This window comes from Copadichromis virginalis, linkage group LG14, assembly GCF_057382275.1.
Source record: "Copadichromis virginalis isolate Kocher_CV1m ecotype Utaka linkage group LG14, C_Virginalis_male_GT1.1, whole genome shotgun sequence".
Classification (NCBI taxonomy): Eukaryota; Metazoa; Chordata; class Actinopteri; order Cichliformes; family Cichlidae; genus Copadichromis; species Copadichromis virginalis.
In genome coordinates this window covers 590,525-611,218 of record NC_140631.1, presented here as the reverse complement: position 1 = coordinate 611,218, position 20,694 = coordinate 590,525, and the positions used below count along the sequence as shown (strand labels likewise).

Sequence of the window (20,694 nt, the reverse complement as noted above, 5' to 3'; positions counted from 1 at the left end):
TAGTTTGTGGGTGTGATCACCCGTGTGTACACCTGTGAGCATGGACGCGCTTGTTTTTAAAAGGTTCCTTCATGTAATGATCTGCTAGAGGGTGTGGAGGGGCCACAGCCCCGTCCTCCAGGGCATGAAGCAGGTATGGAGGAGATCAAAACTCCAGACATCCAGAGGCCCCCAGAACACAAGAGACCAAGGAAGACCAACAGAGGGGCAGCCGCGCCACTGTCCCAGAAAGAGCTGAGGAGAGTCCCAGATGAGAGCTCACTCAGCAGCCGCGGAGCAGAAGCCAGGGGGAGTTGCAGTGACGCGCCCGTGAGCTCCGCCGGCAGCCAGCCGTGCCTGAGTGACCGAGCCCCAGGCCGAGAGGCCGAGGGCACCCCACCTCCGAAGTGGCCCGAGCGAGCCCCAGGCTCCAGGCCCCGATAAGCGGCCGCCAAGGAGTGAGCCGGTGTGTACCCGGACGCCCACCCCCAGACACAAAGAACCACCAACGCACCGATGTCTGAGGGAGTCCGCCACTGGCAGGGGAAGTGGTGGTGGGTGGAGATAGGCCTCCAAACCTTGGAGGGCCTGAGATGTCCCCAGAGAGGTGACGTATGATACCCAACCTGACATATAGACACAGACATACAGGCACACACAGACACAAACATCCATTCCTCCCTCATGCTCTCATATGCACTTACTCCACACTCAACCAACGTGGAGACAGACATAAAGAGACGCTGTACACACGATCACACTCCCCAAGCGTACTCTACGAACCGGGTCTAGGTACCCTTGCCCCTGGAGGGGGGAACTGCACCCAGACCCAGGTGGTGTTACCCTTTTCCCTGCGGTGGGGGGAGGCAGACCGCCCTGACTCCGCAGCAGCAGGGAGGCCCCACACTCCAGACTGCAGTAGGACGGCCAACTCCTCCTCCTAGCCCCCCCGCTCCAGCAGGTCGCAGAGAATGGGGGTGAGAGAAGACTCCAAACCTCCCTCCACCCGCTCATTGTAGTGTTGATGCATGTGTGTTCTAAGGTGCATTTAAAACCTAGGAGGGCATGGAGCTACCTGCCAGAGAGCAGCAGGTAAGCGCATGGTCCCTCCTGCTAGCCCTCAATGTCTACGTGTATTTAACCTTGAGAGGTGGGCAACGACGCCAGGGGTGGGGTGTACACCCTGATGGTAATTTGGACTCCGTGTATCGTGCCCACCCCCAAGATCCTATATGTATGTGTAATGAGAGTGTGAGTAATGTGAATGTCTAAGTTGTGGGATAACATTGAGACAGAGGCAGCCAGAAGGGGACAGAGGGGGGATGCCTCCCCTGCACCGTGGTGACACACCTTTACTCCAAGGCCTGCATGTGTGGGTGATTGTCGTGGAGCGGGAAGAGGGAGGCAGCTGGAGATGGGGAGGGAAGGAAGGGAGGGGCAAGTGACCCCTCCCTGGGGCCAGCTTCAATTTTGTTGAAAATCATAAATAAATGGGATTTTGCCCCTCAAAAACTCACTGATAAAGACATGTAGCTCTTAGAATGTTAGATCCTTCAAACTACTGAGTAATTATTCCCAATTTGATGGTTTGGATGGTGACTGCAGACAGACACAGAAAATGGACGCCTACCCACAGCAACATACAACAGTACATGAAGACATTTAAAGAGTGTGCAGCTGATTTGTGTGTATGCATCTATTTTACCTCTTTGCCAAGGGGCATACCACTACCCAAGGCAAAAGCGAGACTGATGACTTTAGCCACGAAGGTCCTGAAGGTGAGATATTCTTTCAGTAATACTCCTCGTAGAATGGTCTTCATTTCCGAAATCCCTGAACCTGTAGGGGACAACAACGGACTCTTACAGCTGGCTGATTGTCAAAACTTTCTGTTAGACCCCAAAAGATTATTGTTTACATTACAATGAACAACAATGGACAAGATTTACAGATGTTATTTTAATGGAAAAAGTACTAGACATCACACATGATGCCAGGTGTCTCTTGAAAATGAATCTCAATGAGATTTTTACTTGAATAAAAAATGTATGTGTGCAGTTTGTCGCACAATGAGTTGCTAGCTAGTCTTTTAGCTAGATTTAGGTTACATCAAGTATAGCAGAGATGAATTTGAATTTAAGGTGATGATGCTTAGAGTCACTGAAATCCAACTTTATACCAAACCATATGTCTTGTATAAAAATAGTGGAAGCAGTACAGTGTCAGTGTAGGGGAAGGACATGAGCCAAGATCCTGTTGAATTCAATTGTGTACATCCACAAAAAGCAGCAGTTCAGCTGTACACTAATACAATCTGAAGCTTACATTAGAAATTATTGACAATTGTGATTCCTTTTCATATGCCGAGACACTACATAGATCCCAGTGTGCCTGCACCTGTTGAATCCCACTTTAACCACTGAATTTTCTTATTTTGTTGTGCAGGTGTGGAGGCAAAGTTACCCGCCACCATGTGGCCAACTGAAAATTATTTTTTTATTTCTTACATATCAAACTAACCACAGTCAATGGAAGTAGAATTTAGCTTTGAATAGTATTTGTATTCTTATATAGTAGTATTGTTTCATCAGTATATTAATATAGCACAAGGTTCAGTTACCTTGTACAAAAATGGTTAGTAGAATTATCCTTCAAAGAGATACTTTTACTTTTTTCCTTTGAGTACATTTGAGATCAAGTACTCTTTCACTTTTACTTGAGAAATGAACTTTTTTCAGTAGTTGAGTATTTTTTTTTTTACATTTTGGTGTCTGTGCTTCTGCATAAGTAAAGAAAGTGTGTACTTTTGCCACATCTGTTTACATACCAGCAGCCTGTGGGGAGACGATCTGGGTGAAGCCGGCAGAAAACACGATGAGAGCAACAGAATAGCCGACCCAGCCCAGGTACTGCAGGAACCCATTACTGTCCAGTCTGCCATATACCCACTTCTGTCCTGTGGACACACAAACCACACAGACCAGGCCCAATGTGTAAAACCATCCTCACAGATTTACAGTGCAGTTACAGACCTATACAACAAAACAGGAACTGGCAGGTCGAGGTTAGTTTCCCTTTCTGAAAGTATAAAACACGCAGCCAGAGAAATGTGTTTGAATTTCTCAACCTGTGAGATTTGACATTTCTGATGAATTTCAAAGGTTCAGGTGTCTAATTTCAACTTTCTGGTTTGCACAGTTTGCTTACTTATTTTTCCTCCTCCCTGGTCCCCTTTGCTCTCATTACTTACTTACTTCTTTACACCAAACTTTTTCCTTTTTACACTGTTAAATACCTCTTTCATTCCTGTCTACTGTACCTTCTAGTTTTTATCCCTTGGAGAACCTTTAACACACAAAAAAGAGTTACTGAGCTTGATTTGCTTTTTTGAATAAAACACACTGGTAACTTTCTTAAACTGAGTTCTAATAACACCGTGAGAAAAATTGAGTTCAGTTTACTTAATATAGATTACCATACTAGATTTTACAGCCGAACTATAGTCTGTATTTCAGTCAATTTTGTTGGCTATGAATCTAATGTGGACAGGAAACAGTGTTTTTTTTCTTTAGCTGTGCTAGTGGGCCTGCCCTGCAGCCTCGCTTTTGCCTCCTTTGTTTACATATTTATGTAGAACTGCATCTACATGTATGTCAGACATAGATTTTGTATGGTTGGGTAGTCTAGGTATAATAATAATGGATTGCATTTATGTAGCAGTTTTCAAGAAACCTCAAAGCACTTTACAATTCCACTATTCATTCACTCTCACATTCACACACTGGTAGCCACAGCTGTAGCCACAGCTGCCCTGGGGCAGACTGACAGAGGCGAGGCTGCCATATCGCGCCATCGGCCCCTCTGGCCAACACCAGTAGGCGGTAGGTGAAGTGTCTTGCCCAAGGACACAACGACCAAGACTGTCCGAACCGGCAACCTTCTGATTACAAGACGAACACCCAACTCTTGAGCCACAATCGCCCCACGTATCATAACATACATCTGCCCAACAAAATTGGGGGGCTCAGACAAAGCCCCCCCTTGGACTGCTGAGTTTCTGCATTTTGATCGACTATGCCCCTCCAATGTGTGCTCTGATGTACAGAGAGAAAAAAGGAAATGCAGAAATGTATATGTCTTTTTTTTTTTTTTGGCCTGTCCCGTTTGGCTCTTTTGCCATCAGAATTGTTGTCTAAAGGCAAAGAAAGATGCCCAACGGATTTACTTTACCAAACTGACCATCCCAGCCTTGCCGTAATGGTCCATTTGATTCACCTTTTATTGTTTATTTTATTTTCACTTACTGAATACGGGACAGACTTGACTGGGGGAAAGAAGGGGAGAAAGAAAGAGGGAAAGAGAAACAGCTGAGAAGAGGGACGGGGGAGAAGGGCAAAAGACAAAAACCAACAGAACGGGCAGAGAAAAAAAAATGCATATATCAATCACCTGGATCACCTGCTGAGAAAGAAAAAAGAAAGCAAGCAGAAGAGAACAAGAGTAATAGAATAAACAACATCACAATGATATATGGGAATATGACAGTAAATACTAAATATTAAACATTATTGTGCAGCACATAAGATCAACAGAACACAGTGTGCTTTGAGGTAGGAGCCAAAAAGGGTGTAGTTTGTGGGTGTGATCACCCGTGTGTACACCTGTGAGCATGGACGCGCTTGTTTTTTGTTTTTTTTTAAAAGGTTCCTTCATGTAATAATCTGCTAGAGGGTGTGGGGGGGCCACAGCCCCGTCCTCCAGGGCATGAAGCAGGTGTGGAGGAGATCAAAACTCCAGACATCCAGAGGCCCCCAGAACACAAGAGACCAAGGAAGACCAACAGAGGGGCAGCTGCGCCACTGTCCCGGAAAGAGCTGAGGAGAGTCCCAGATGAGGGCTCACTCAGCAGCCGCGGAGCAGAAGCCAGGGGGAGTTGCAGTGACGCGCCCGTGAGCTCCGCCGGCAGCCAGCTGCGCCTGAGTGACCAAGCCCCAGGCCGAGAGGCCGGGGGCACCCCACCTCCGAAGTGGCCCGAGCGAGCCCCAGGCTCCAGGCCCCGATAAGCGGCCGCCAAGGAGTGAGCCGGTGTGTACCTGGACGCCCATCCCCGGACACAAAGAACCACCAACGCACCGATGTCTGAGGGGGTCCGCCACTGGCAGGGGAAGTGGTGGTAGGGGGAGATAGGCCTCCAAACCTTGGAGGGCCTGAGATGTCCCCAGAGAGGTGACGCCTGACACCCAACCTGACATATAGACACAGACATACAGGCACACACAGATACAAACATCCATTCCCACCCTCATGCTCTCATATGCACTTACTCCACACTCAACCAACGTGGAGACAGACATAAAGAGACGTTGTACACACGATCACACTCCCCAAGCGTACTCTACAAACCGGGTCTAGGTGCTCCCGCCCCTGGAGGGGGGAACTGCACCCAGACCCAGGTGGTGTTACCCTTTTCCCTGCGGTGGGGGGAGGCAGACCGCCCCGACTCCGCAGCAGCAGGAAGGCTCCACACTCCAGACCGCAGTCGGACGGCCAACTCCTCCTCCTAGTCCTAGCCCCCCTGCTCCAGCAGGTCGCAGAGAACGGGGGTGAGAGAAGACTCCGAACCTCCCTCCACCCGCTCATTGTAGTGTTGATGCATGTGTGTTCTAAGGTGCATTTAAAACCCAGGAGGGCATGGAGCTACCTGCCAGAGAGCAGCAGGTAAGCGCATGGTCCCTCCTGCTAGCCCTCAATGTCTACGTGTATTTAAAATTGAGAGGTGGGCAACGATGCCAGGGGTGGGGTGTACACCCTGATGGTACTTTGGAGTCCGTGTATCGTGCCCACCCCCAAGATCCTATATGTATGTGTAATGAGAGTGTGAGTAATGTGAATGTCTAAGTTGTGGGATAAAATTGAGGCAGAGGCAGCCAGAAGGGGACAGAGGGGGGGGTAGCCTCCTCTGCACCCTGGTGACATGCCCCTACTCCAAGGCCCTGCATGTGTGGGTGGTTGTGGTGGAGCGGGAAGAGGGAGGCAGCTGGAGATGGGGAGGGAAGGAAGGGAGGGGCAAGTGACCCCTCCCTGGGGCCAGCTCCCCCGCTGACCCCAGTAGGCACCCCCATACTCCGCGACCCGCCAGGGAAAGGGGGCCCAGGCCCATCCAGACCGGGCCCAGTGCAGCAGCGCCGCCCGGCCCCACAGAGCCCGGGACAGTCCACCCAACCCCACCACAGAGAAAACTGCACCCACCCCACCATCCACTCATCTTCCAGACTACATAAGACAATAAACACCCAGGCTGAGATCTTCCTCCACCTCTCCTGTATCTCCCCCTCCTGCAGAGGCAGCTCCTGAGGAGAGGAAAGCTCCTGCAAGATGTGACAATCTCCCCCACCAGTTGAAGAGCCCCCCAGGTGGCTCGACGCACCGGCGGCACCCTGCTCCAGGGCTGGGCCCCCATGCACCCACCCGCCCACAACCCCGGCAACACACCAACCAGGACCCAAGCCCCCGAGGCCCGGTCCGGGTCCCAGCCCAGAGACGGAGCGCCCCCAGAACCTCACGCCCATCCCGGACCCACCCAGGGGCAGCCAGGCTACCAGGTCAGTAACCCACGTCCGTCAGCACAGACCCTCCCCTAGCCCCGCTGCACGCAGCCGCGAGGAAACAGTCACCTGAGAGCCAACAGAGCCCCTAACCGGACATGACCGCTACCCCGGGTTGAGCCCCCCAAGGAAGATGCCTCCGGGGAACCCCCCGACGCCCTAAGCCTGTCCCTACCCCCACACCAATCACAACAGTGAAGGCGGGACCAAACTATGACCCCCCCACCCCCACTAGGTGATGGAGCTGATCAAAGGAGCCCAGAGCAATTGATCTGATGTGGTGGCAGAGGCTGTATCGAGACTAATGTAATCTAATAGATAATTTCTATATTGGTTAGAATTAAGATTATTTTTATTTTTCCAGTTCATGAGGACTGTTTTCTTGGCTATGCATAGGGCAGTGAAAACCATATGGGCGATATTCTTTTCTGAAGTGACATTATCTAAGCTGCCCAACAAACACACTAAGGGGGAAGTTGGAATGTTACATTTCAGACACTTCGATAAGTCTTCACATATCTCGCGCCAAAACTTCTGAACTGGTGGACAGAACCAAAGAGCGTGGATATAATTGTCCGGTGAATTGGTTTGGCAGTGTGAGCAGTTGTTGGTAGACGTAAAGCCCATCTTGAACATCCGATGACCTGTATAGTGCACTCTATGTAATATTTTGTATTGAATTAATTGAAGACTGGGATTTCTAATTAGATGAAAGGTTTTTAAGCAAATCTGAGACCAGAAGTTTAGGTCTAAGTTAACTGATAAATCCGCTTCCCATTTTGCAATAGGAAGTGATATTGATTCATCTGTTTTAGAAAGCATTCTGTATATTTTGGATAGTAATTTGGGGGGTTTAAGAGTAAGAAATTGAACCACACTTGGTGGTGTTTGTAGTTCAACTTGACCCGGTTTAAATTTCTTTTTTACTATGGATTTAATTTGTTGATATTCTAAAAATCTTTTCTTGTTGATCCCATATTGTGTAACTAGTCCGTCAAATGAAATAAATTCTGTTCCTTCTAGTATATGTTCTAAATATTTGATTCCTTTACCACTCCAATCTGAAAAGTTTATCATATTATTGTTTTGTAATATGTCAGGGTTGTTCCAGACAGGTGTACGTTTGCATGGGATTAATGAAGACGCCGTCAATTTTAGAAACTCCCACCATGCTGTCAGAGAAGAGCTGATGTTGATGCTTTTAAAGCATTCATGTCGTTGGATGTTTGAGCTGATAAATGGTAGGTCTGAGATCTCTAGATTATTGCAGAGTGCTTGTTCTACATCTAGCCAAGGTTCATCTAAGAGGGTGTGTTTTAGCCATCCTGAGATAAACTGAAGCCTGTTGGCTAAGAAGTAGTGCTGAAAGTTAGGCAGTTCTAGTCCTCCTTTATCCTTGGTCTTTTGTAGTGTTTTTAAGCTTACACGTGGGGGTTTATTTTTCCAAAGGAATTTGGACATACATGAATCTAGAGATCTGAACCAATCTTGTGGCGGTTTAGTTGGGATCATTGAGAATAAATAATTTATTTTGGTAAGACCATCATATGTCTTACCATATGTGTATATGTCAAAAAACTTGAGAGGAGATTTGGCTGAAGTGATGGGGAAAACGAAGGTCGTTACATTATGCGTGCAGGAAACCAGATTGAAGGCCAGGCCAGGTACACTGGAGGTGGAGTCAAGCTGCTCTGCCATGGCATTGGATGGTAAGGAATTGTAATACTAGAGGAATGTGATACTGAACCCCAAATTGCTCCTTTGATGCATTTGTCTGAGTGTGAGTGTTACACATAGATAGAAAGAACTTACGTGTAGGAAAAGAAGCGTGTGTGTGAAACATGTTGTTTAAGGTGCTATGAGTGCTAAAGCTATATAAGAACAAAGCTTTTTACCATTTATTTGTGGTTTCTAGTTTCTCTCAAATGCTTACCCAGTCTGGCTTTGCCCTATCACAGAGCTTTTTTCCCAATGCATCTACTTGAACACAAAGTTTCCTGCCAGGCATTTGTCAAATTCCAAATTTTTTTTTATGTCAACTTGGTTTAAGATTGGTCTCCATCACTAAGAAGTAAATCTAAAACCTTTCCAATATGTGCCACATCTAATGGTTTGCTCCAGTGTCTAATTCCATTGTATATTTTTCTTAATTTATTTTGTGTTTTCACTGTCCGATTTTAAAATTCTGAATAGATTTGTATACATTTGCATACATGTGATACATGTCTATTTGATGTGAACTAGAATGTGAAAGACTTCAAATAAATTCAGCCCTTTTCCATCCTTTGACCTCACCCTTCACCACTACCTCCATCCTGTCAACTCATCTTTTCCTCTCACCATCAGTTTCCTGTAGTTGTTAGATATTACCAGTGTTGGTCAAGTTACTTGAAAAAAGTAATCAGTAACTAATTACTGATTACTTCCCCCAAAAACTAATCCCATTACTTTACTGATTATTTTTAAAAGTAATTCATTACTTAGTTACTTAGTTACTTTTTAAAAACACGATTTACAACCTGAGTAGGTGATAAAGTGATAGATCTTTCAGCCCAATTCTACTTTTTCTACATAATCCATCATACAAAATGTAATCAAATGGAAAAGTCTCTTTTTAAAACTTGTTTTATCAGTTTTAATCTTTTAACTTTATGCATCAAGCAAAAATTTAATTATATGCAACATTCTCTGACTGGAAGAAATTTGTTTAACATTTAAACCTATTTTCTGCACATTCCAGCACATAATTTTTTTTAATTTTGCGTTTACACTCAGTCTTTCAAATAGATGCAAGTAAAACACAGCAGAAAATAAATAAAGTCAAAGACTCAGCGGTCCTGTTGCTCTATTTTCACCTGTAAAGCAGGAGTGGGGCAGGCGGAGGTTTACCCTGGTGCAGGTGTGCCGCGGTCAGTGGAAGAATCCGCGAGTTTCTCTGTGAGTTTCCCATTACGTCGTAGCTACTCGGTGCTTGTTGGAAGTTTAGGGTTTTTTCGCTGTAAAAAGAAGTTTTCTTCCCACGCACAACAGACACTAATGTTTTTGTCACTTTTTATGGAATCAAACTCAAAGTAAGGTCAGTACTTGCACGCTTTAAACGCTGCACGCTCATACTCTCTCCTGCACTCGATATGTGATCCATTGTTGATCTGCACACAGCTGTTGTCACTAACGTCACACTCGCTTACGTCACTGTCGTGAGACATTCTCGCAAAAAATCACGGTTTTAGTAACGCAGTAACGCAGTAACGCAGCGTTCCTATGGGAAAGTAACGGTAATCTAATTACCGTTTTTGCAATAGTAATCCCTTACTTTACTCGTTACTTGAAAAAAGTAATTGGATTACAGTAACGCATTACAAATAACGCGTTACTGCCCATCTCTGGATATTACTTACCTCCTTCCTTCCCAAAATGTGTTATTATGTTAGTGTGTAGTGATGCTGCATTTTTAAAAACAAACAAACAAAACCAACCCAGTCTCTCTGTCACCTTTTAGGAGCATGTTGATGCCCAGTTCCATTGCCCAGCTGGCTAGGCCCATGAGGATCCCCAACAGGAAGAAGAAGATCCAGTCCTCCCCGATCAATGAGATCAGGAACCTCAGCCAGCGAAATGGGCCGACTAATGGGATATCAAGAACACAGCATAATACATTAGGACTACAGCACCCAGAGATTAGTACGGGTCACTTTATTCTACATTTTCCAATAACAGCTGTGTTTCATCACAATAGCTTTTGAAATATTGAACAGCAATAAACATGTTGTTAGCCCAAAAGACCACTGCTCTGTACTCTATAGCATTTTACAAGTTAGTAAACCAGAGATGCAAAAGTTTGTAATTTATCCCACATTTCTTATCTTTGGCCCAAATATAAACAGATCCATGCCCAATAACAAAGAAGCAGATCAGATAAATCTTTAATAATTTCTCAGGTGCGTTCCTCTGGGAAATTCAGTAATTATGAATTTGTTTTGGGGCATTTTTTGTAAAAAATAAAGAAGACATTTTCAGAAGTTTATATTCCTGGTGAAAACCATTTCTCTTTATTTCTTTCTTCCCACCCTTATCGTACTTGCAGGAAAAAGACGATTGTGTGCAGTAGGGATCACTGTAAAAAATCAAACTTGCAGTTGTTGAGCTTACAGTCATTTCTTTCACAATTCAACAATAAAAGTTCAGTTGGCCCATAAACTCAAATACATTAAGGGTTTCAACTAATCATTTAACGTTTTGGAGCAAAAGTTGGTCTCAGATGAAATTTATTGCTGGCAAAATGAATGAATTCAAGTTTTACATGAGTTGAAGCTGTTGGCGCCTTTCTGTGCCTGAGTACGCATGCGCATCTCATATTTTTGGATGCTACGGGGTCTACTTTGCGCTTTTGCAAGGACTGAAAGCCACCTGCCCGTCTGCCTTAATGAGAACGTGAGGCTAGGAGCTGGATAGATCGTTCATCTCAAGTTTCTAAAGGCAAGTAATGTTTCTTTTATTATATCAGACAGTATATGTTTGAACAGTCTCAATTTGTCTGTTAGAAATATCACAACTGAAGTTCTTCGTATTTTTCCGAAACTTAGCATAGCATTACTTTCTTGGCTAAGAAGCCTTGTGGCTTATGGGTATGTGTTTACTATATCATTTAAGATTCCATGTCACAAACTACGTGCCATGTCACAAAACAATGAAAATCCGACAAACTTCGCTACTAAAGAGGCGCGCTCATATCTGACAAGCCTCCGCGACACCCCCTATGCGTATTTCATGAAGTGCAGTCTGTGGCCGCCATACCACCGAACGAAACAAAATAGGCTGGCTCACTCATGACCAACGGCAGCAACCCCCCACCGCTATTTAAATAAAATAAAATAAAGTTCGGGGGCGCCTGCTGCCATGTCGTTTAATTTGTTCGAATCACATCTAGCCAATAAAATGTGTGCTTTAGTTTCTGTGTGAACGGGGTGGTGGAGTCCTCATGGCCAGCGAGCTCCACTAAATGAACTAAATGAAATATGAGATGTGACAATATAGTTTATATCGATATAGTCTACATTATCATTATACTCGTGGAGCCGCAAGTTTGCCTCTCTTTCGTCCACTTTTGTCTCTACGCTGTGTTACTCCGCCTCTCTCCTTCACTGAACACAACTCCCCCTCCCCCATCGCTTCACCTGCAGGCAACGACAAGATGGACACGGCAGCTATCAAAGAGGAGCTGGTCGGTAAAAAGAAAACATTTGAAGATTACTATTTTAGTACTGTCAGCGTAAAGTTAATGCCATAACTGCATTAACGGGGCAAATCTCCGTTAACTAGTTACCGCGGATCACCCCGTGCGTGGGGCTGGGTGGCGTTAGTGAGCTAACCGGGCTAACGCGTTGACGCACGGCCTAAAATCCTTTCATCTCAAAAATCGACAGTCTGCCTTATGTATGAATTCTGGTTGTGCTTACTGACCTCGAACCAATTTTATGTGGTACACAGCTTAAAAAAATATGTCAAATGTTTTGGTACGACTTTGGTAAGCTATGAAGCTGCACTGCTTGATGGATTGTTGGAGCATTACGGCTACCGAGGAGCCTCGCAGAGTGATACGTACTCTGCTTCAACGTAATATTACCATATTATGCGTGTAAGGACCATAAATGGCGCCTGTAAGAGACACGGTTACAAAGAGGATTTCAAACTCCAGGCTGTCAGTCACACAGTAGAACTTGGAAACAGAGCAGCTGCAAAATCTGTCTTTGTTATTATGCTCAGCATCTTTTATTTTACATTTTGACTGCACAATTGTGAGCTTTTTGTTATGCACAAAACAACATTGTTTTGGTTTATTTATGGAGCACCATTAATAAATGCACTGATAATTTAAACAGATGCTTCAGGAGTTTTATCCCACTCATACTCTCAATCCAATGTTTGTCATTCTAAGTTGTAAAACCAATCACACAAAATTATCCTTGGCTTACATAATACATCCCAGTATACTGTTGGTGCATTCCATGTAGAATACAATTTGTTAATAATAAATTAAATAAATTAAACATTTGATGTAATGTATGTTTTGTAAATTATTTGTTTTACTGTGTTTCACATGGCATTTTACAAGGCAGAATCAGCTCACTTTAGTGAGCCAAAAAAAATTAGGACAGGAGAAAAAAATTCTTAAGTAATGTCAGGAAGCTGGTATTTTATTTTAAAACTAATTGCTATTTTTATTTATTTAGAGAATTAAAAGCCAACTCCAGACCACTGCTTGTCCTGATTTATGAGGGACTGATGAGGAGTTGGTAAGGAGAGGAATCAGAACAGGAGTGCCTGCCCCCCGCCCCAAACACATTATCAGGTAATGTAACTTTGGTAATTTGAGATTAATTCAGGTTTCTTTTGAATTGTTGACACTGTCCTCTCCTCTCTTCTCATTATAGCTTTTGTATGCAGTGCCAGTTCTGCTCTTTTGTCTGTTCAAGCCAAGAAGTACTCTTAAGACATCACCAGCTACGACATAGAAGAGGATTTCATTTGCCCTGTGTTTACAGTGACTGCGTCTGTTCGTTCAGGACACGAGGGGCATTGAAGTCTCACCTCAGCAGATCACACAACAGGGCTAAGAAAAGGCAGGAGATCTCAACATTTTTTTGTGATTTTTGTGAATTTAAGGAAAACTGCTCACAGCATACATTTATTTCACATATTTTAAGGCACTTAAAAAAAAATCAGACTGTATCCTGTCCTTTCCAAAAATGTGACTATGCTACCAACAATTTAACAACCTTTACGTCACACACAAGCAGAAAGCACAAAAACTCAAAAGATATAAAAAACTGTATTAGACTGATTTCTCATGCAAATGCATGTCCTAGTGAAAGTAGCTCCCCTGATAAATCCTTAAATACCTCTCAGGAGCCAGAGACATTACCAAGTGGTTCAGGTGTAGCATCAAGTGATAAAGAGGACAATGAGTTTGTAGATTACCAATGTCTTGAACATAAAATAGCTAGACTTTTTCTATGCATGCAAACATTGTTACATGTTTCTAAAAGTGCTTTGCAGAGAATTATTGAGGAAATTAGTGACATTTTAAAATTTTCTCAGGTTCATTCATTTCAAAGAATCAAACAGGTGCTTGCTGAACAGAACATTGAGGCAGATGATGATGTAATTAAAAATATAAATGATGCACTTTTCAAAACCAACCCATTAATTATCTCAACAGAACCAAAAGGTGCATTATCTACTGATTACAAGAGAAATATTTATTTCAAGAATAATTTTCATGTAATTGAGCCTACAGAGTACATCTACAAAGCGAGAACTAGAAATACATTTGTTTATGTCTCAGTAAACCAGGTCTTGGAGAACTTATTGAAAGAGAAAAGTTTCTTTGAAAAGTTAGCATTTGATAAAGAAATTAGTGAAGGTTACAGATCATTTAGAGATGGGCAGTATTTCAAAAACAACAAGCTTTTAGGATTGCAAGATACTTGCATTAGTTTAGCTTTGTATATTGACGACTTTGAAATATGCAACCCTTTAGGAACATCTCGAAAAATTCATAAAATAACTGCTGTCTATTGGGTTGTACTCAACTTATCTGCAAGGTTTCGTTCTACATTACACTCAATACAGCTTGCTCTTCTTGGTAAAAGTGTAGACGTTAAACAGTTTGGGTATGATGCTTTTCTTTATCCACTCATTGAGGATTTAAAATGTCTTGAAAGCACAGGGGTGTATGTTGAATCTTTAAATAGTTTTTTAAAGGGAACTGTATTTTGTGTCTGTGCAGATAACCTTGGGGCTCACAGCCTTGCAGGCTTTTTGGAGTCCTTTAATGTCGACAAATTTTGTCGATTTTGTAGTATTGATAAACATCAGATTGCAGCTCTTGATCCTACAGAATTTCCATTAAGAACTGTGGAACAGCATAACATTTTTCTAGAAGAGCTTGAGGATGGTCAAAGACAAAGTGTGTGTGGTGTCAAAGGTTCCTGTGCCTTAAGTGCGTTGTCCTATTTTCATCCAGTCACTGGATTTCCTCCAGATATATTACATGATTTCTTTGAAGGTGTTGTCCCTGTGGAATTGTGTTTGTGTCTTCAAGATTTAATCAGAAAGGGTTTTATTACATTTGAAGGATTAAACAAACGTATAAAATCATTTCCATATAAATTCTCTGATAATCTCAACAAGCCACAACAAATTACAAAAGCCAGTTTTGGAACAGGAAGAGTGAGTGGCAATGGACATGAAAACTGGACACTTTTGCGTTTGCTGCCTTTTATCATTGGGACCCGTATACCAGAACATGAGCCATCATGGGAAGTATTGATGGACCTTAAGGAGCTTGTTGAAATTGTTGTCTCGACAACTCTATCAGAAGAAATATTGTCATACTTGGACACCAAAATATTGGATCATCGACGATTACTGATAGAGACTTTTCCTGATTTTAATTTGAAGCCAAAACACCACTATATTGAACATTATAGTCATCTTGTGCGTTGTTTTGGTCCCTTAGTTGATTTGTGGACTATTCGATTTGAATCTAAGCACAACTTTTTCAAGAAAACTGTGCATGATGTCCAATGTTTTAAGAATTTACTACTAACACTTTCTTCAAAGCATCAACAAATGATGGCATACTTGTTAGATGGTCACAGTCTTTTTAAACCAAGTCTGCATGTTGATAATATTGACACAGTTGACATCTGTTTCTTGAATGAAAATCTTCAGAAGTGCTTGAAACTGAAATATCCACAGGTAAAAGCTGTGTCATTTGCTAAATGTGTTTATCTGTATGGGACCCAGTATGTTAAAGGCATGATCATTTCATCAGGACAACTGAGTGGACTACCTGAATTCTACAAGATACTGAACATTTTGGTAGACTCTGGGAAAGTGTCATTTGTTGCTACAAAGCTCTCCTCTTGGTTTATGGAACACTACAGATCATATCGGCTTGACAGCAGCTACAAAGATCTGGAAATACTTGACCCAGAAGATTTGAATGATTACCACCCTTTAGCTGAATACTGCGTAGATGGACAACTGATGGTGACACCTGTTACGTGCCTCCTGCATTGAAAGTGATGGTATGTATTATTCATAAATAGTTTTCAGTTGATTACTTTGAATTTGTCAATTATTTAGAATTGCGCCCTTTTTTTTTGGTTTGTCTTCACAGGCCCTGTTACTGCGAGTCCACGTCAGTCCAAAACTTATCAGAAAAATCCAACTGTCCACTGTTCCAGAATCTGTGAAGCAGCTTCAAGATGAACTACAAGCAAAGCTTGGACTTGAAGGTGACTTTGCAATACAATATGAAGACCCAGATTTTGGGAACGCACTTTGCAACCTGATGGATATTAAGGAGCTACCTGCTGGACGGGCAGTGTTGCACCTCATTTGGGAGGAAAATGCATCAGCCTCGCCACCACAGACTCCATCTGATCATAGCGCTATCTCATCTATTGATACAGCCAGTGTGAGTTCAGCATCTTCTTTCAGCCCATCCTCATCCACAAAGACCTACATGCGTAGCACTTCACAGTGGCCAAATCCATTTCCTATCCCAACCTTTTCCTATGATGTAGCGTTAAAACTTCGCAAGGGCAATGAGGTATATGAGAAAGCAGGGGCAAATTTAAGTGTAACAAGAGACATCAAGATGGAAATTCTAGACAAGTTGGCACAAGAAATGTTTGCAATCAAAGCGTACCCTGACAAGAATGAAATAACATCTGTTGCACAGGAGCTAGTTTCCAAACATCCCTGCCTCAAAGAGCCTGGCAATGGCACAGGATATGATGGTTGGGCAACAAGCATTAAGTTCAAGCTTGGCAACTACCGTTCCAAGCTAAGTAAAGCTGGATGTAGTGAAGTTGCAGTCAATCGAAAAAGAAGAGGGGAAGAAGATGACAGTGGCTCAAATAGATTTTCCTTAAAGAAACCAAAGCGAGGTGAAGTCAACTTTATCCCTGATGGCCCAGAAAACTACAATGATGAGTCTCTTGAAAATGAAAGATGCATTTTGGAAGATGAAATGAAGAAGAGGGATAAGAACATGGCACTCATCACCCAAAAGATGGACATCACATTCTCTCTCAGGAGGAAAGAAGTTGTGGAGATGCAGCCCTTGGTCAAGGAAATGCAGCTCAGATGGCCAGCTCTCTTCTTGAAAGAACAGGTAAGATAGTCTCTTAAATATTTAAAGGAAAACTTCCGTTTTTTTTTTCTTCTTCCCTTTTTCCCCAGTGTGGTCTTATTTCTAAAATGGAAAACGTTCATTTATTCACCCAGAAAAATTTCAAGGCATTTGGAGTTGTTAGAAAGAAATTTTAATCCCAATGTTACGAGTCAGTCGTTTTGCAAGAGAGAGCTGAGCCAAGGTTATGGGGAAAGGATTCACTGAGACAACTAAGAAATGCCTGAATTAAGCCAAAAACCACTCTGGAGGGTTTTTAATCTAAGGAAATAACATTAAAATGTGTTTAAAAGCTCCAAAAAGTTGATTTTACATGATATAGGACCTTTAAAAGCATCTGTTTGTATCACTCCAATATCTTGTAGAAAAGGTTGAAGGCTCGCGATGAGCTAACAATGCTAGTGGTAAAATATAAAAAAAATACTTGGCTCTAAAAATATGAAGCTAATTTTGGTATTACCAACAACGATTGAAGTGAAATCTTATTTACTTGTCAACTTGCTGTGTATAATAACGGATTGCTTTTATTTCGCTCTTCTCTGGGCACCCAAAGCGCTTTACAATTCCACTACTCACTCACTCTCACATTCACACATCGGTGCAGGGAAACCACAGTTGTAGCCACAGCTGCCCTGGGGTAGACTGACAGAAGTGACGCTGCCATATCGCGCCTCTGGCCAACACCAGTAAGCGGTAGGGTAAAGGGTCTTGCCCAAGGACACAACGACCAGGACAGAGAGAGCTGGGGATAGAACCAGCATCCTTCCGGTTACAGATGAGCTTCCCAACCCCCTGAACCACGGTCGCCGCAATGACGTGTCTTCACTGGGCATCTAGAATCTTTTGGTGCTGACCCTTAGCAGGCAACAGCCATGAAACTCACAGAACAGGATTGAGAAAGTCACTTACGTGTTATGAAAGTATACAAATTTGACCACAGGATGTTATTCTTACTTCATTCCTACATAACTATAAAATTAATGGAATTTTTTCAATGAATTTAAAATACAATTTATTGATTTATTTCTTTTCTGCAATGAATCCTGTAACAATTGAAACCATTATTTTGTCTTATCAACATTTGATTAGGTATTCTATAGACTTACTGTAAGATCTGCCGATCAGATTTTTCTTGGGTTTTTTTTTTTGTTTTTTTTAATACGTCAGTTATAATTTGTACCACCACTACCACTAAAGGAAAAAAAAAAATCCAATCAAGGCCTGACCAATAGATCAACCGAGACTAAATGTTTTGAAATTAAGCTCTTTTAACCAAATTTGAAAACAATGTGATTTTTATATAATGTACCTTTAAAAGTTTTCTTCTATATTTTTTTTGTTGCTTTGTAGATTTGTGCGGAATTCTCACGCATTACCACCAAGGATCTCATGGGGACCTTCATGACTGCCCTCGACACTTACTCACTTCGGCTGATTAAGCTGTATCGAATTAGAAAAGCTGCTTTCCGCAATGACATGGATTCCCTGTTGCAGAAGTTTGATGAACAGGTAATATATAAAAATGTATTTGTGTCTGGTTTATGAGGAACCTGAAGTTCCCACTGTAACGAAAGATACTTTATTAAATATTTACTAAATTGATGTAAAAATTGTTAGTTTTCAAAAAGTGTGTCCTGAATGGGATTATAAGCTAACAAGCAGCGCTGTGTTTGGCAGATTGCAGGTCATGACAGACAGTTCAACTCTCATCCCACTCATGGCACTTTTTGTTATAAATGTTGTAATAAGTGTGCTACATTTGTTGCACATCAAAATTACTTAAAAAATAAATAAATAAAAAAAATCTGACAAAAACATGACCAATTATCTGTAATAACTCATTTCAACATCTTATTTCTTAAGGCTGTATTTTGAGCAACAACACTTAATGTGTTTTAAAAACAAAATGGTAGGTTTATAAATGAGACTGAGTCTTATTTGATTTCCTTGTTTTAGGTCTCAAACATAGTCCAGCATCGACGAACCATCAGTTTGGAAGGGTTACCGATATTTGTTCGCGACGACGAGACCAAACTCTTCTTAACATGTCTGGTGAGTATGCAAATCTACTCAATCTTCAGTTTTGGTTTTCAGAGACTTATATGTACTGTTGTTTTTTATTTTGCATAGGATACAGATCCAGTTGAGAGGGCAACCCGAGGTGTTACGGTGGGCATCCTCACTGTTCTGGAGGACTACGTGGGACCCAACTCGCAGTCCACAGTGGTCAACACTGCCATTGTTTTGGAAGAGGACATTATTCTTGATGATCTGCCAGACCTTCCCACTGCCTTTGCCTACTTGTTTGGCCTACTTTATGGGCTCAACATGGAGTTTCCCAAAGAACTCAAGTACACATTTGAAGCTGTGCAACACATTTTTATGGAGTTGACATCTACCTGTTCCCAGAGGATAAGAAGCTTCAAAACCAAGCTCTTAACCAAAGTCTAACCTATTTGACAACATGTTCAACTCAAATACAACTTGTGTAAAACAGAATGGCAATTTGTTTTGATTTACAGTTTTTGGGTTTCGTGGCAAGTTGCTCTGAAAAAAGTTCATTTCTGTCTTTAAGAAAACTGTAAGGTGCAGAAAGTTCTGAATCAATGTCTTCTGTTCTAACTTTACTTAATGTGGCTTGCATGACTGATTGCAGATTTCATGTATAACATGTTATTATAAAATGTTGAAAGGTTTTATTCTAACTTGAGCTGTTTTAAACAATTTTTATAATCTGGTTTTAGGTACATTTGTACTAGTTTTATAACAAATGTGGCGCGATACTGAACTTCACAGGAAATTGGAGTGTTGATTACTATTAAAAGACAAGTGGTGGAAAAATTTGTTTGAAAGTTGTTTGCTGTATGGAAACCAGATAGAAGTTGTTCACATCCTGCCATCTGATGTTTTGAATCCGTTTGTTAGTGACTATCTATCAAGATAGGTTTGATATTCTGTCTGACAACACCACCTTTAAAATTGGATGAGTAACATTTGTTACAAAAATTTGACTTTTTTTGTGTTTTTGGAAGGACTTTATTTGTGGCTGAATGTTGTCAGTATGTTAAAAATGGCTGATCTCAAAAGTCAACATTGTCAGTGGTGCAGTTGTGTTTGAACACAAAGTTATTTGAAAATCAACTGTGTAAACATTCATTGGTACAACAGGGAGCACCTCATGAAAACTATGAAAGATACTTTTTCTAAACTTTAGGAAATTGATTGGCAAAACAAAAAAAAATATGTTGTGTAAACTTTAGGAAATACGTTGCCGAAACTAAAACTAATACCTTGTGTAAACTTTAGGAAATACGTTGCCGAAACTAAAACTAATACCTTGTGTAAACTTTAGGAAATACGTTGCCGAAACTAAAACTAATACCTTGTGTAAAATTTAGGAAATGCGTTGCCGAAACTAAAACTAATACCTTGTGTAAACTTTAGGAAATACGTTGCCGAAACTAAAACTAATACCTTGTGTAAACTTTAGGAAATACGTTGCCGAAACTAAAACTAATACCTTGTGTAAACTTTAGGAAATACGTTGCAAAAACAATAAAATATGAGTTCAGAAAAAGGACAATTATTAATTTTGTCAACACAAAAACATTAGCTAAAGCAACTTATCTCCTAAACTTGAAATTATAAGTTATCCATCAGAACCTAAAAACGTAAATGCAGTCGGTTGCCTTGAGTTTTTAAGTTTTAGCAACGTTTTTTTTTTTTACAGTGTGGGTACCGGTTCTGACAAACGGTAGTAACCAGACCGAAAAGGAGCGCACATTTCGGTGCTTTATTTCGGTGCTTTTTTTTCCTGAGCTGTGATACACTTTAGATTCTAGCCAATAATTTTACGTTTCCGAGGATAGTAGGCGGGGCCAGGTACGTACGTTCTTTTAGAGC

General features: G+C 41.9%; 2 protein-coding genes across 2 annotated transcripts in view; one reads left to right on the top strand and one right to left on the bottom strand.

Moving 5' to 3' along the window:
* Positions 1-20,694, bottom strand: part of LOC146693154 (chloride channel protein 2-like) — a 75,699-nt gene that overhangs the window by 39,745 nt on the left and 15,260 nt on the right. The window contains exons 4-6 of the mRNA XM_085478900.1: positions 10,077-10,208; positions 2,807-2,935; positions 1,685-1,818 (exon numbers count right to left, since the gene is read on the bottom strand). Coding sequence (XP_085335026.1) covers positions 1,685-1,818; positions 2,807-2,935; positions 10,077-10,208 — 395 coding nt within the window. The remainder of the gene's footprint in view (positions 1-1,684; positions 1,819-2,806; positions 2,936-10,076; positions 10,209-20,694) is intronic.
* LOC146693155 (uncharacterized) lies at positions 10,730-20,009 on the top strand. Its single transcript, XM_085478901.1, has 8 exons — positions 10,730-11,060; positions 12,815-12,933; positions 13,016-13,204; positions 15,536-15,679; positions 15,772-16,773; positions 18,142-18,300; positions 18,748-18,843; positions 18,922-20,009. The coding sequence occupies exons 4-8, from the start codon at positions 15,677-15,679 to the stop codon at positions 19,240-19,242; spliced, it is 1,581 nt and encodes a 526-aa protein (XP_085335027.1). The 5' UTR covers positions 10,730-11,060; positions 12,815-12,933; positions 13,016-13,204; positions 15,536-15,676; the 3' UTR covers positions 19,243-20,009.

Excerpts from the sequence above, each read along its gene's own strand:
- LOC146693155 (XM_085478901.1), top strand. Across the intron at positions 18,301-18,747 it reads TGCAGAAGTTTGATGAACAG|GTCTCAAACATAGTCCAGCA; the intron begins GTAATATATAAA and ends TCCTTGTTTTAG. Across the intron at positions 18,844-18,921 it reads AACTCTTCTTAACATGTCTG|GATACAGATCCAGTTGAGAG; the intron begins GTGAGTATGCAA and ends TATTTTGCATAG.